This window comes from Danio rerio, chromosome 5 (assembly GCF_052040795.2).
Source record: "Danio rerio strain M-AB ecotype USA chromosome 5, GRCz13ab, whole genome shotgun sequence".
NCBI lineage: Eukaryota > Metazoa > Chordata > Actinopteri > Cypriniformes > Danionidae > Danio > Danio rerio.
In genome coordinates this window covers 72,246,754-72,263,315 of record NC_141025.1, presented here as the reverse complement: position 1 = coordinate 72,263,315, position 16,562 = coordinate 72,246,754, and the positions used below count along the sequence as shown (strand labels likewise).

The window sequence follows — 16,562 nt, the reverse complement described above, 5'->3', positions numbered from 1 at the left end:
CGGGTTAATGATGTCATTAACCCTTCAAGTTACGCACATACACCACATGGATTGAAGGGGCATGGCTAAAGGCACTGTAATGTTATCACAGAAACGCTTCCTGGTGATGTGGAGCTGATCTGTAAATCACAGCACATTATGCTAACTGACCAATCAGAGCCTCTTGAGAGAGGACCTTTCAGAGGAAAGAAAAATGACAGTCTTTTCTGTTAGCTGAGTAGCGATTTATAATCAAAGTAAGATATATGAAAAAATAATGTGATTTTCTACAAGTGAAGCATGAACACACATTGCATTGCACCCCATATACACAACTAAGCCTTACAAATACACTCTAGTCCATCCCTTTAAATGTATTTTCTTTTAGCGACACTTGACATTCAATAAAGTGTTCTCGAAACAAATTAACATGTAAAGATGTTAAAAGTTGCCATGAAATGGAAGTTAAAATTGTCTTGCTTTTTTTCTACGTATTGTGACTTACATCTTGAAATGAGAAAAATATGTAAAGTCTTGGATGATCTCATTCTTTGGGAACCAATTGGATCAGTGGAAGATGGGCATTGCTATCAAAATGAAGGAACATTGCTGAATTGATGAAGGCAGTGCAGGAACAAGATATGCCCTAGTGGACTGATAGCTCCTCCCAAAAAGCATTACAGGTGACCAGATGTGAAGAAAAATCACTTCAAGGGGGAAGGAAGGTTAAGAGATATAACTAAAATAAATATGATTACCTGGCTGTGAGAAGTTATCCAGAAGGAATGTTCTTTAGCAGTGGAGACACACAGTCTGGGCATTGTGAGTCACTCAGTGTGTCATTATGCAGTTTTACCTGGTTTGCTGAATATTGAACTTGCAGGTTTTAAGGTGACTACAGACTTGAGATTAGAGGAACCATTAAGTTCACACTGGAGTCCAAGTAAGCGTTTATGCCTGTGCTCTGTGTGATATAGTAGATCAGCCAATCAATCAATCAAGGGATTTGGGTGTCACCCAGTGGCTACTTTTGGTATAGCATCTAAACGAAATCCTAGAGGGACCCTTCACCCAAAAAATAATAATGTACTTGCCATAGACAATTTTCACAGCGACGTCACTTCACTTTCGCCTTTCAGCAACGCAGTGTATTTTTAGTTCCGGTTTACCGTTGAATGAATGGGATACTTATAACTGAAAATATTAAAATTGCACATTGTGATTTATGACTATTAAGGTATTGGACATGTGTCCAAATTCTACATTCTGAGTTTGAAATGATTGTTTAAGTTATTAGGAATAGGAATAAGCCATTGTTTATTAAAGTATGTGGAACATTCGACCAGAAAGGTACATTTTCACTTATAAAATCTGTGACAAGGCCTAACCTGCTTGTCTTCCTAAAAAAAAAAAAAAATCACACAGTAGGCAAAACAACCATAAAGTCATTCAATTCAACGATAGAACGCACCCTTGATCACTGCCAGCTAGTCCATCAAATGCTGTCACGTCCTTTGATTCATTGGGACCTATCATACATCCGGCACCAGTGTTGGGCAATTGAAAAATGTAGTGAGCTAAGCTATTAGCAACATGGCAAATGTAGCTTAGCTACATCTAAGCTATTTTTACAGTTTTAATTTTTTAACTCGAAGCAGTTTAAATCCAAGTCAATCAAATCTTAGTGATCAATAATACTGTTAATGAAACATATAAGGCATAATAGTTCAGTTCAGTTATTTGCTGCAAATAATATGCTGTACTAAACAGAAACACATTATAGCCTAGTATATAACAGCTAAAACAAAAAATCCATTAAAACCAGGTGTTGTGTTACACATTGAAAATACTATAGTAATATATAGTAAAGAGAAATATTTTTGAATAAGCATTATATATATATATATATATGTATATATATATATATATATATATATATATATATATATATATATATATATATATATATGTATATATATATATATATATATATGTATATATATATATATATATATATATGTATATATATATATATATATATATATATATATATATATACATATATGTATATATATACATATATATATATATATATATACACATATATGTATATATATACATATATATATATATACATATATATATATATATATACATATATATATATATATACATATATATATATACATATATATATATATATATATATATATATATATATATATATATATATATATATATGTATATATATATATGTATATATATATATATGTATATATATATATATATATATATATATATATATATATATATATATATATATATATATATATATATATCCACACACACACCGATATATATGTGTATGTAAAGTACATACTAAAGTACTTTACATACTAAAGTATTTTTTATTTTTTGAGCACAGCATCAGAAATTAAGTTCAAGAGTTCACACTTAGATATTGCTTGACAGCTGTTAGCAGGTTTGGCATGCTGTCCCGGGAGAGAACCCTGAGCTCGGAGATAGTTGAGCCCAGGGCTCCCACCAGGTCCATAGAGCATGTGAGGGGAGTACAAGATCAGGTGGTTCTCGAGAGCTCCCCTTTTTAAAGGAGGAAAGGAGGAGAAAGGGGGTGGATGGGGGGTTTCTTCGGAAAACGAAGATAAGGGAGTAATATCTAGCTAGGCTACTTATAGTGGGTTAGGATAGATCTGATTGGCTAACTAATGAGTGTAGATAGGTGGCCAGCTGCAGTCAATTATATCACGTGCTCCTCTCGAAATTAGTTTAAAAACTTTACTTATTGCATCGTAACATGTACTTCTCGAGGTATGGTCATGAGGATTCAACCATCCACAGGAATCAGGTTTCACCAGAGGTGGCAATAAAGCACCAAAAACTTCATTGTCGGACACCGTAAAACAGGAAGTAGAAATCGTCATTCTCGCCATCATATGGATTTACTTTCATCAGCTAGACACCGACCTCACAGTTCTGAATGTCGGTGCCGTCACTTATTGATCCGCGATCGGTAAATGTAGCTTGTGTGGATGGTACTGCGCTACTTGACTAATTAAAAAGCTTCGCTACTGAAAAGCTATTTGATTTTGAAAGTAGCGACGCTACTGCCCAACACTGCCCGGCACAATAAAACGCAAGAGGTGTTTGCCTTGATGTGTTGATATTTTCAGACCCATAGAAACCTTAAAATAGCAAAAGTGGATTCGGACGAGTTCTTATGCTTTTGCCCTGCGCTTTAGACTTCGCGCCTCTCAATTAAATAGAGCCCATAACCTTATGTGTATCGCTTGCATTTTATGTTGAATTTAAGCAAATATGACAGGACTGACAGAAACATGGGGACGTAAATGTATTTGTATTATATATTTGTAGTATTTATGTGTAGAATTTATTCATAGTTTCATGTGTTTAATGTTTTTAATTGATGGTAATGATAACAGCCTAAACTTGCTATTTCAGAATGTTTTTTTTCTTAACAGTTTTTAGCATAACAAAACTATTAAAGCTGTAGGTTAAATTAAGTGAGGACGAGGACAATGACAGGGTTTGTAAATTTGAAAAGTGTTTTTACCAAATGAATGACATATTCCTTTAAAGAACAACTCACAGAAATCAACCATCAGGCCATTGCAGACATTTTTGGGATAAAATACTTCTTATTTAATGTATTTGTTTCTATTTCACGGACAAATAATGTATGTTTCTGGTAGAATGTCTCATGTGTTTGCAACCTCTTCACATTACTTTAATTTATTTCTCCATAGATTACCTTGTTCTGAGATCTGCTTTTATTCTTTCACAGAGATATTAGTTCTGTGTTGAATCTGATGCATAGGCATTTGTAGCTTTTAAAAAGTGCACCAGTCTGATTTGAATTTAAAGCGACAGCACAATTTAGATCAAAACCTTACAGGGGCATTTTCAAAGAGTTTGGTATTTTGAGATGAAACTTCATACGCACTCTAAAGCAGAGGTCACCAACCTTATTCCTGGTGGTTTGGTGCCCTGCAGGGTTTAGCTCCAAATTGCCTCAACACACCTGCCTGGGTGTTTTAAGTATACCTAAAACTTTGATTAGCTTGTTCAGGTGTGTTAAAATCTGCAGGACACTGGACCTCCAGGAACAAGTTTGCTATCCCCTGCTCTAGTGACATCAGAGACTTGTTACGTATTATTATTATTATTATTATTATTATATCTTATAAAAAGGAGCATAATAGGCGTTAAAAGGGGGTGTAAGTTATTGCAATTGTTTTATTTTATTTTTGTATTAGCTTTAGAGTAGCCAAGCAGAGTAAGTCTTTAAGACAGGTACAACCAGAACAACCCGCTCTAACCCCTCCATGCAACATTTTTTTTTCTGGGTGTGTGCTAGGGATAAAAAGGAGGCATATCTGTTCCTAATACTCACAAACTTCCTGAACGAGCAGGTGAGTTTGCGTAAATGCATTTCACTGCTTGTACCCTTCTGCTTCTCTTAATATTGACATGTTTTTAATGAAGCTATATTCATAACAAAGCACTGATAGAATTTGCATGACCTGCTAGATTTTTGGACATTTCTTTGCATTACTGAACATAACTTTTATTCTATGCAATTTTGATAACTTATCCAAAGTTCGCAAGATGTCTTTTTTCCAGAAATTGTTCCAGCATGTTACTGATGACAAGGTAATAAATTACATCTCATTCGCTATGCTCCTTCAAAAGGATAAACAGGCAATTCTCCCTTAGGTGGTAGTATTTGTTCCTACAGTATGTGTTGCTTTATGTTTTATCTCAGGGTTATAAAGGCGCTTCTGCTGAGACAGGATACTTTGGCACAGTGAAGGCTGATCCAAACTTTAATGCGCAGAATGATGCTGAAAAATTAAAGAAAGCCATTGAGACCAAAGGTAAAACAGAGATACCGTGGTAAATACAAAGTTAAACATTCTCATCATCTTTAAACAGGGGGTTTAGGACTCAGAAAAAATGTTTAAAGAAATTGCAAATCGAAAACACATCTTAATCCATGATTTAAGGCGTCCTTTAAGGCAGGGGTTCCCAAAGTTTTCAGCCCGCGACCATTGAAATAACAATGTCAGTGACTCGTGATCCACATTTTTCAAGGTAGTCATACTGTAAATATACAAACTTTCCACACACAACTATAGTCATATATAAACAGGAGCATATTGACAACACAAAAATTCAACAGTCCATTAACCATATCATGTTTTTATAGTCATTTATTAATTTATTTACATTTTAATATATAAATAAAAAGCTGATGGCTGATTTTTATTTGTATGTTTCTTTAACGTAACTATTAGCTATCTTCTGTGAGTTATGAATAATATATGGTTATTCAAATAGTTTAATAAAATTTATTTGAGCTTTGGAAATCACCAAGCGACCCTTAGTCATTGTCCCGCGACTCCTCTGGGGGTCCCGACCCCCACTTTGAGAACCAATGCTTTAAGACATATGGCTTCTTCTTTCAGTTGAATCTAATCTGTTGTCTTTCAGTCCAAAAAAACTCTAATTAAGCGCCTGCACCCATACTAAAAGTGCCTCACAAAAATATCCAACATAGGCTCATTCTGAAAACGTAGCCCTAGATACATTTCTGGAGATTGCAAATTATGTAGCCAGAACTACGTATGACTGCAATTAATTTTTAAAATGAAAGCTATGGGGCGTTATGATGGTGTTCCCTTTTCACGCTTACCTGCTGACCACTTACCTCCGTACGGACAGCTTTCCCGCTGTTACCAGTTTGTCCGGTAGCTCGCCGTGTATGTTGTAGTTTTGAGACACAGAGAGAAGTTGACCATGACGACAGGGTTTGAGTCCGGTGTAAAGTGGTTCCAGAAAGCAGGTAATCAAAAAAATTTAATATTATAAACAAGAAAATGGCAAAAAAACAAAAACAAAAAAAAAGATAAAATCTGAAAATGTGGTGAAAATCTGGTGAGGGCTTTTCTTTTTCTGGATTGCTTTTTTTAAATTGTGGGTTGGGTTTAGGGAAGGAGGTGAGCAGGTCAATTGGTGCTTTTAAAAACACTAATGGTTGGATTTAGGAAAAGCGGAGAGTGGGTCAGTCGATTGGTCAGTCGGTCAGTCAGTCGACAGCAGCCTCTGGTGGATTTACATAAGAACAGCAGGTGCGAAAGGCACCCTTGAGAGTAATTAGAGATCTCAAAAAGCATACACAGTGGCCTCTGGTGGATTTGCGAAAACAAAAACGTAGCTCCTGGGACATATTGGGCGCTCTCCAGAAATATACATAGGGGTACGTTTTCAGATCGAGCCTGGGTTGAAACTGTCTGTATTTTAAACTTTATAAACAGTTTTGTGTAATTCTGTGAAACACTGCTTCTGTGCCTTGTTCATCTTCTTATTTAGAGATGCATTTAGCACCACCAGCTGGACAAGAGTGTAAAGAATGTATGTGTCGTGTCAAAAAGTAGAAATAGAAAAGTACAAATCAAGGATTTGTGAAAGATGTTGGAGGAACTCGATATTAGCTAAAAGCTTTTATCGTTTATTGCTTTTAACTGTGCTTTTCACCATGGTTATACGTTCATCTCAACAGCACATCCACAACTAAAGTTGCAAGGTTTTTTAACAAAACCAAGCAGCACCCTTTTGGTCTCTTTTAGAGGCCAATACAAAAGTCACTGAAACTTTAATCAACTGAATTTGATTTTGAGCTGTTGTGCTTGCAGATAAGTGGCCAGGTCACTATTTGTTGCTGGTGGAGGAAAACATTTCCTGAATCACTCCTCCAAAACACCCCAAAGTGCTTAATAATATTTAGATCTTGTGACTGTGCAGGCCATGAAATAATCACTCATCAAATCACTCTGTCTCCAGTCTTGGTGTCTGTATTAGTGCATTATCATCCTGATACACCCGACCACCTTCAGGATACAATGTTTCAACTATTGGGTGCACATGGTCCTCTAGAAGGGTTTGATAGTCCTTGTTAGTGACTAGCCCATCTAGCACAAGTAATGGGCCTAGGGAATGACATGATATTGCAGCCCAAACCATCATTGATCCACCCCCATGCTTAAACCTGGGCATGCAACAGTGTGTGTGGTACACTTCTTTGGGACTTCTCCACACTGTAACTCTCTTGGATGTGGGAAAGACATCACCAGAGAACAATACATGTTTCACATTGTCCATGACCCAAGATCTTTACTGCTTGCACCATTGAAACCAATGTTTGGCATTGGCAAGAATGACCAAAGGCCATGTATATTGATCCTGTGGAGCTCAAAGTTTTGATGGAAACAGAAAAAATGGAGTGCACGTTTATTTCTGCAGTGAGCTGCGCAGCTTTTGGATACAACCTAGGTTAGCACGCCCTTTAGAGAGTTTCCTATTGCATCCACAGTCAAGTGGTGCTCGCTGCAGAGCCATTTGAGGAGAGGTGAGCTCCAGAGAGGGGGGGCTTAAGTTTGAGCTCCACCTTTTTTGCACTTCTTCTACGAGTGATGTCACTGGGGGTAGGGTTAGGGGTGGGGTTGGTGTACGCATTAAAACAGCTTACAGGAGGAGGAGCGACAGCTCATGCTCCCCCTCTCTGGAGCTCACCTCTCCTCAAATGGCTCTGCAGCGAGCACCCTCTCTCCACAGTTATTCCTGGTTCATCCTTCTTGGTGATCTGCTGCCCTTACCCTAGATACAGTACCATAGCTCTTGATACATCACAAAGACTTCTTGTCTTGGTCACAGTCACAGATGCGCCGGCAAGATGAGCACCAACAATGTATCCTTTTTTGACCTCTAATATGCCACCCATAATATTGCATGCGTTGCCAGATTTTTAAGCAAAACTGTGCTACTCACTGAAAAAAATAATTTCTTAAAAATTGTTGCAAACAATTTAAATGAGCTGAATTTAAACAAAGAAATTATATTTACATTTAGTAATGTTCAACTTAATATGTTTGTTAAAAATTCAAATAAATTTACAACCACTCAGCTTAATTTTTAGTAAATGCAAGGAATAGTCTTTGAATCATTTTTCATTTCATTATCATTTCAGTATACTCTGCTAATTAAATCTTCACACTCTGCTCTTAAGATCTATGTATTTTAGTGATAACAAACTAGTCTGTTTTCGTATTCATCTTAACAACAAACCCAGAGAGCACTGCCATTCTTTAAAACTAAAACAGCCACAAAACAAAAAAAGTGCCTCTGGACCTCACAAAAGTGTGCTTGCTACTTTTTAGTAAATGTTGACATCCTAATACAGTTTTTAATATTGGTAGAACATATATTTGGTAAAGTATTTTAATGTAACAATGTAAATAAAATGGATGCAATACACCAAACCTTGTGGAATAAATAAAAAAAGCAACCAGTGTTTAACAGTAGCCTGATTCCCCAGGACTTGGCAATTTTGTGCACAACACATGCTCCTGTCCAGCTGGTGGCGCTTAGTGTACCTCAAAAGAAGAAGAAGAAAGCAGTCTCTTGTGGAAGTTACACAAAACTGTTTATGCAGTTGTAAATATGGATATGTTCTTTACAAAAGCATAAATTTGCTAAATAACATGTTTATTCTCCCTTTAAAGCAGTATGAGAGACTTTTTTTTTTTAGAATGAATGAGCTTTATTTTAAAACACCTAACCGTCGCCATTGTAGAGCTTGAGCTGTTTTTGTTTTCTTCCTCAACTCAGATTGGATTCTACTGAAAGAAGGAAGTCTTAAAACATCAAGGGTGAGTAAATAATTGGCTAATTAAAATTTTTAGGTGAAATACTACATGCAACTAAATGTCTACTATTCCATGGGACCAAAGGCAAAAGGCTTGCTCAAAGCACTGCTGATCCTTATGTTACAGTGTAACTACATATTTAATACAGAGTAATACTAATTAATTACATGAACCTGTTACCAGTTATATGGTTAGGGATAGAACGAGGGGTAGCTGTATATAACTATGCATAACCTATTGTTTTCACTTTAACTCTGCAATTACATTCAATGCGTAACAAGGACAACTTAAGATAAAATGTTACCTCTGCTTCTAGCTGTATTGCCCTTGTTTCATTTTGCCAAATTTCTGCCCCATTGTTTATGAGATCAAAAACAGCTGTTCCTATTTTCCTCTCATTGAAGGTGTGGATGAAGGTGCTATTATAGAGGTGCTAGCAAAGAGGAGCAATGCACAAAGACAGCAGATCAAAGCAGCTTATCAGCAGAGTGCAGGAAAAGTAAGCATATTTTTGACATGTCCATAAAGATAGTTATACAGTAAACGAATAGTACTACAGTAAATATAACAATTCCAATTGATCTATTCCAAAATGTAAATACTCAACATTTGCTTGAATGCAATTACTGATTCACTAGATGTGTATATTGAGGCTTAAATAATGTCAAATATTGTGTCTGTTTTTCTTATAACTGGACACAAAGAAAGGTTCACTCAAAAATAAAATGATGCCGTCATTTACTCACCCTTAACTTGTTTGAGCTTTATTTGTTCTGTTGAACATAAAAGAAGATATTTTAAAGAAGGTTGGATACCTGTAACCATTGACTCTTCTTGATGATCCTATTATGGTTTCCAACATTCTTTCAAATATTTTCTTTTGTGTTCAACTGTAAAAATATTACTTTGGAACAAGGCAAGGGTGAGTAAATGATGAATTATTCATGGGGAGGGGGTGAACTATCCCTTTAACCTCCTAGGGCTTAGTGGCCACATACGAGGACAGCACATTTTAGCTCTTGAGTGGCTATTTAAAATACTTTACCACAGACATACAGTGTCATCCTACATCTGTTTTGCAGTATATGAAATGTCCCAAACACTATTTTAAACTGTCCAAAATGGAGAAAAATTTTAGTTTTTACTCTCTGATAGTCAAAACATGGTTAAGAAAAATTCTATGTTATGCATTACAAAACATTTATGTGTTTTGTTTTATGTTAATTCTGTTAAAAAGGTTATGCAATTATGTTTTGTTTTATGTTAATTTGGACCACGAGTCCACATATATGGACATTATTTTTCTCTAAAAGTACATCATATCAAAAGATGATACTTAGGTTTTTATTCTAATTAGGTTCCAATAAGCCCAAATAGCAAAGAGAAATAAAAATGCATGTAAAAAAAACACCTTGGGCCTTAAGATTTTAAAAAGGCATGTTCTGACAAGCATAGTCAGTTTAACATTCAAATATATTTTAAGAATTTAGTTTAATTTATTAGCCGTAAATTAAGTCTAGAATTTCTTTCTATTCCAAATGGTGTACTTATGTGAGTAACCTTTTATATCTTGTTGGTGATTCAGCCTCTGGCAGATGAACTGAAAAAGGCTCTTAAGTCACATCTTGAGGATGTGGTCCTGGCCTTGCTGATGACACCCTCTGAATATGATGCTTTTGAGATGAGAAAAGCCATGAAGGTACAACTTACTGGTCTCACAGCATTTGAAAAGATATTATCTAAAGACTTAAAGCAACAGTTCACCCAAAAATGAAAATCTTCCCACCATTTAGGTTTCACTTTATGAGTTTATTTTTCTCTGTTGAAAAAAGCTGTCCCAAAAAAAAAATGCTGGAAAATGCTGGAAACCAGTAGCCATTGACATCCTTAATAGGGAAAAAAGGGCACTATGTAAATCAATATATACCAGTGTCAAACATTCTTCAAAATATTTTCTTTTGTGTTTAACAGAAGAAACAAAAAAAACTTAAACACGTTTGGATCAGGTTATTATTTTTGGGTGAACTATTCCTTTTATATTTCCCAGAGATGGGTTGCAGCTGGAAGGGCATCCGCTGCATGAAAACATGCTGGATAAGTTGGCGGTTCATTCCGCTGTGGCGACCCTGGATTAATAAAGGGACTAAGCTGAAAAGAAAATGAATGAATGAATGTTCCTTTTATAAATAAATGTACTTACCTGCATACTTAATTGATACTCAGGGTCTTGGGACAAAAGAGAATGTCCTGAGTGAAATTCTGGGGACAAGGACAAACAAGGAGATTACGGCGCTGAAGAATAGTTTCAAAGAAGGTAGCAAAAATCACATAAATACTACATCCCAAAGCAGATTTACTGAATGTGTAAGCTGCTGTACTTTTTCAGTAACACTTTAGTTTAAGTAATAATTCACATCATTTACTAATGGCTTATTAACTGCCTATTATTAAGACATGAACTGTTCATTAGCACTTATTCAGTGATCTTATTTTACTTCCCCAATCCTACCCAATACCTAAACCCAACTACCTTACTTACTATTAAGTAGCTAATTAGTAGTTTATTGAGCTAAAAGTCTTAGTTAATAATGCAACAAAATAAATCTGACTGCTTTTCTGTTGTGCAGTCTATAGAGAGACGCTGGAGGAAGATATTAAACATGATGTTAGTGGAAATCTTGAAACTGTCCTGCTTTCCCTTTGCAAGGTAAAAAAGTGCAATATTGGCGGTGAATTTAATTTGTATGAGTATTGCATATAGATGATTATTATATGTATTGCATAAACAATTACATATTAATGTTTCCTCAGGCTACCAGAAGTGAAGATCGTAAAATTGATGATGGACTGGCTAAGAGTGATGCAAAGGTAAAGACATTTTACTTTTTATTTATTTTTATATATCTATTTTTTAATATTTAACCTTGACTACATATAAATCTACACTACCTGACACAAGACTTGTCTCCTATGCAAGTTTTAGGAGCAACAATAAATAACTTGACTTCTAGTTGATCATTTGGTCTCAGAAGTGGCTGATATGAAAGGCAAAGGCCTCTAATTATGCTTATTTGACCAAAATAAAATATGATCATGCCTTGATTTTTAATCCAGGACTCCCAGAGTCCCTTCATCAAGATTCTTTGAATTCATCTTTAATGCCTCCTCGCTCATCTTAGCCCAGACATGCTTAATAATGTTCATGTCTGGTGACTGGGCTGGCCAATCCTGGAGCACCTTGACCTTCTTTGCTTTCAGGAACTTTGATGTGGAGGCTGAAGTAAGAGAAGGAGCGCTATCCTGCTGAAGAATTTGCCTTCTCCTGTGGTTTGTAATGTAATGGGCAGCACAAATGTCTTGATACCTCAGGCTGTTGATGTTGCCATCCACTCTGCAGACCTCTCACACGCCCTACACTGAATGTAACCCCAAACCATGATTTTTCCTTCACCAAGCTTGGCTGATTTTTGTGAGAATCTTGGGTCCATGTTGGTTCCAATAGGTCTTCTGCAGTATTTGTGATCATTCTACATTTACTACTGGGATCAACGACATATATATGTCTAAAAGTGACCTTTGTGTATTTTCATCTTTACTTATGAACTTATGATGCTCAATCTAGTCAAAATGCATTCAGGCTGTGTTTAACAATCCTGTTTCCCTGTTTTTTTTTAACAGTGTTCGTTCATTCATCAATTAATTTACATCCATTCTGTTTAAAAAACTTTTAAAAAGCTGTGTTCTTATGGTATTTCCATTGCTGGAGTGCCCCTTATATAATCTAATTTTTGTATAGCCTTTAAGTTCATGTTTTCCAGACAAAATGTCCCTAAATACACGTAAAAACATTGTTTGAAAAATATATATATAACTTGATTTACGTTGTGTCATTATTCAAAACTTCTTCATTAAAATCTTTGTTGTTGAAAACAAATAATATAAAGTTGGAGATGCGAAATGTGACTACAATTATAGAATCACCCATATATAGCAGTTGTGTTGGTGTGTAACAATTAAACAACATGAACTTAGCATAGTTTGTTGCAATTTGCTAAATATCTGACTTCTCAATACCTGGCCAATCACAGTCATTTATTGTAGACTGTTATCAAGTAAGGATTGTACATTAAAACGCATGAATGATATACGTTCTCGTGTTGTTTCAGGCTCTGTTTGAGGCAGGAAAGAATCGGATTGGTACAGTTTGCTCAGTTCTGATTGACATCCTCACAAACAGGAGTGAAGCTCAGCTGTGCAAAAGTAGGATATTTGACTTTCAGTGTGATATAGCGGTGAAGCCCAGCTAATGTTTACTGAGGAGTTAACAGTGTTATTGAAAATCCACAGTTTTCCAATATTATGGTCAATTTAGTAAAGATGGTTTGGCCAAAGATCTGCAGAGCGAGCTAAGTGGAGACTTTGAAGACTGCATGATGACGCTGGGTAAATATACTGTACACGTTTTCTTTTCTTTGTTTCTGTGTACTGTATTCATGTGGGTGTTAAAAACAGAAACTAGACAAACGCTTCACTGTCCATCTGAATAAAGGAGGCTTCCTAAAATCTGTTAGCAAGACAGGCCTGTTCTTCCAGCTTTGCATGTTCAGTGTGTTTTCATTCAAATGTCCAAAATGGATCGCATCAGATCCAAGAGTGAATAAATGTAAAACATGTATAAACTGCATTCCCAACAGTGTAATCTCTCTCTTATGTTTTAGTGAAGGTTGCTTGGAATAAACCTGCCTACTTTGCAGAAAAGCTCCAACATGCTATGAAGGTAAAGTTGCTGAGGGTTCATTCATTCATTCATTAATATTTGTTCATTCATTCATTCATTCATTCATTCATTCATTCATTCATTCATTCATTCATTCATTCATTCATTTATTCATTCATTCATTCATTCATTTGTACATTAATTCATTTATATATTAATTTAATCATTCATTTATTAACATTTACATTTAGTCATTTAGCTGACGCTTTTATCCAAAGCGACTTACAAATGAGAACAAGGAAGCAACTTACACAACTATAAGAGCAACAATGAATAAGTGCTATAGGCAAGTTTCAGGTTTGTACAGTCTAAGGAAAGTATTAGTAATATTTTAGTAATTTAGTAATATTTTATTTTTGTAATTTTTTTTTTTTGAGTACAGTTAGTGGTATATCCAGAGGGGCAATTGCAGTAAAGTGGAGACTAAATAGTTGAGTTTTTAGTCGTTTCTTGAAGACAGCGAGTAACTCTGCTGTTCTGATGCAGTTAGGGAGTTCATTCAACCAACTGGGCAGATTGAACGTGAGCGCTCGTGAAAGTGATTTCTTCCCTCTTTGGGATGGAACCTTGAGGCGACGTTCATTCACAGAACGCACGTTTCTGGAGGACACTTAGATCTGCAAAAGTGAGAGCAGATAAGAACGAGCAAAACCAGAAGTCGCTTTGTAGGCAAACATCAGAGGTTTGAATTTGATGCAAGCAGCAACTGGCAGCCAGTGCAAACGGATGAGCAGCGGAGTGACATGTGCTCGTTTAGGTTCATTGAAGACCACTCGTGCTGCTGCGTTCTGGAGCAGCTGAAGAGGCTTGATAGAGCCTCTATATTTATTCATTCATTCATTAAATATATTCATTCAATCATTCATTTATTCATTCATTCATTTGTGTGTGTGTGTGTGTGTGTGTGTCATTCATTTATATATTTATTCATTCAATTATTTATTCATTTATTAATTAATTCATATATATATATATATATATATATATATATATATATATATATATATATATATATATATATTCATTCCTTCATTATTCATGATTATACCGCAGTCAGGCTTTGAGGAGTTATGAATGTAGAGAAATTTAGAGAGGTGTGTGACGCAATTTGTTTTTAAATCTGTTTTATCCTGATTATTGTTTCTAATAATCATGGAGGCCAAAATTAAAACTGAATTTCGATAAATTGCACAGCCTTGGTTAATAGTATTTCGGTAAACTCGTAGCAAACTTGACCTTGTGCATGTGTTGGTTTCTCAGGGTTGATTAAATTATTGGTAGGGACATTTTAGGGATTGGTGGGGACATGTCCCCTCCGTCCATGCCAATTCTACGCCCTTGTATTTTACAGACTTATTTCTCTATATATTATTTATTACACATTATATTATCTCAAACGACGAAAAAAATCAATAAAAGTCACTTCGTTAAATAATAGGGTTGAAGTTTCAACATCAAAAGTCGACAGAGCAGAGATCAACATCCATAATGCAATTCACTACAGTAAATAATGGAAAACACTTGTGACTCACAAAATACGGAAACTGTTAATTAACAGATAATTTTTACAGCGTGCTTTATGAATATACACATCTGTAATATGGCCTTGCTTTATAGGGTTTGGGAACCGATGATAACACACTGATCAGAATCATTGTGAGCCGTTCAGAAATCGACCTGCTGAAAATCATGCAGGAGTACAAGAGGATGTACGGCAAAACCCTTCAGGAGGCCATTCAGGTCAGTCTCTGAAACTCATAATGGGTGAAAAGCTTTTAAAGGAAGCTTCACATTCTTATATTCCTCTGAAGCTGCATAAATGAATTAAAAAGTGGCTTCTGTGTTTGTCTTCTGCAGAATGAAACAAAAGGAGATTACGAGAAGATCCTGCTGGTGCTCTGTGGCTCTCCGTGAACAACAATCATTATTCATCTGGATAGACACATCGTTCTAAACATGCCTGATATATGCATGACCATTGTTGACACGTAATCTCTTCTAGGTGTGGCTCTTGAGGAATTTTACATTAAATCTTCCATTGTGCAACTTGTTGTGTAAGAGATTTCTTTGACCAGAATATTCAACTCAACACTCAAAGATGAGGAAAGAAAATTTCAACTTAAAAAAAAATCTCTACACAACCTGACAAAAGACTTGTCATCGATCCCAGTTGTAAGAGCAAAAAAATAATAACTTGACTTCTAGTAAATCATTTGGAAAAGTGGCAGAAGGAGAGAACTGCATCCCAATCGTCACAAATACTGCAGAAGACCTATTGGAACCCACATGGACCCAAGATTCTCATAAAAATCAGTCAAATTTGCTGAAGGAAAAATCATGGTTTGGGGTTACATTCAATATGGGGGCATGTGAGAGATCTGCAGAGTGGATGGCAACATCAACAGCCTGAGGTATCAAGACATTTGTGCTGCCCATTAAATTACAAACCACAGGAGAGGGCAAGTTCTTCAGCAGGATAGCGCTCCTCTTACTTTAGCCTCCACATAAAAGTTCCTGAAAGCAAAGAAGGTGCTCCAGGATTGGCCAGCCCAGTCACCAGACATGAACATTATTAAGTATATCTGGGCTAAGATGAAGGAGGAGGCATTGAAGATGAATTCAAAGAATATTGAAGAACTCTGGGAGTCCTGAATTAAAAATCAAGGCTTGATCATATTTTATCTTGGTAATCTAGAGTTATCTAGCATAATCTAGAGGCCTTTGCCTTTCATATTAGCCACTTTTGATACCAAATGATCAACTAGAAGTCAAGTTATTATTTGTTGTTTCTAAAACTTGTATAGGCGAGAATACTTTTGTAAAAAAAAGTGTAGAGTTAAACAGTTGATTTGTACCATTTTTAATTATTTTCATAATTTTTTATTGTTTTTCATCACTTTTAGCTTAGCTTAGCATAAATCATTAAATCAAATTAGACCATTAGCATCTTGCTCAATAAGTTTTGATAATTTTTCCATTTAAAGCTTGACTTTTTTGTAGTTACAACATGTAGTAAGCTATTGTACTAAGCTGTTGCTATTTTTCAGCTCAATGTGTAATTA

At 35.5% G+C, this 16,562-nt stretch overlaps 1 protein-coding gene across 10 annotated transcripts; it reads left to right on the top strand.

Moving 5' to 3' along the window:
* The first annotated feature begins 1,043 nt into the window (after nt 1–1,043).
* On the top strand, nt 1,044–15,546 carry anxa1d (annexin A1d). Of its 10 annotated transcripts, XM_087251902.1 has the most exons (16): nt 2,883–3,140; nt 3,598–3,665; nt 4,376–4,430; nt 4,642–4,671; nt 4,784–4,895; nt 8,686–8,726; nt 9,128–9,222; nt 10,309–10,422; nt 10,947–11,037; nt 11,351–11,430; nt 11,535–11,591; nt 12,890–12,983; nt 13,071–13,166; nt 13,442–13,500; nt 15,118–15,240; nt 15,358–15,546. In XM_087251902.1, the coding sequence occupies exons 8-16, from the start codon at nt 10,375–10,377 to the stop codon at nt 15,412–15,414; spliced, it is 705 nt and encodes a 234-aa protein (XP_087108028.1). In that variant the 5' UTR covers nt 2,883–3,140; nt 3,598–3,665; nt 4,376–4,430; nt 4,642–4,671; nt 4,784–4,895; nt 8,686–8,726; nt 9,128–9,222; nt 10,309–10,374; the 3' UTR covers nt 15,415–15,546.
* The last annotated feature ends 1,016 nt before the right edge of the window (nt 15,547–16,562 follow it).

Coding starts and splice junctions, on each gene's coding strand:
- anxa1d (XM_087251898.1), top strand. CDS start 4,627: ATGTCTTTTTTCCAGAAATTGTTCCAGCATGTTACTGATGACAAG. Junction 10,423..10,946: donor AGATGAGAAAAGCCATGAAG/GTACAACTTACT, acceptor ATTGATACTCAG/GGTCTTGGGACAAAAGAGAA. Junction 15,241..15,357: donor CCCTTCAGGAGGCCATTCAG/GTCAGTCTCTGA, acceptor TGTCTTCTGCAG/AATGAAACAAAAGGAGATTA.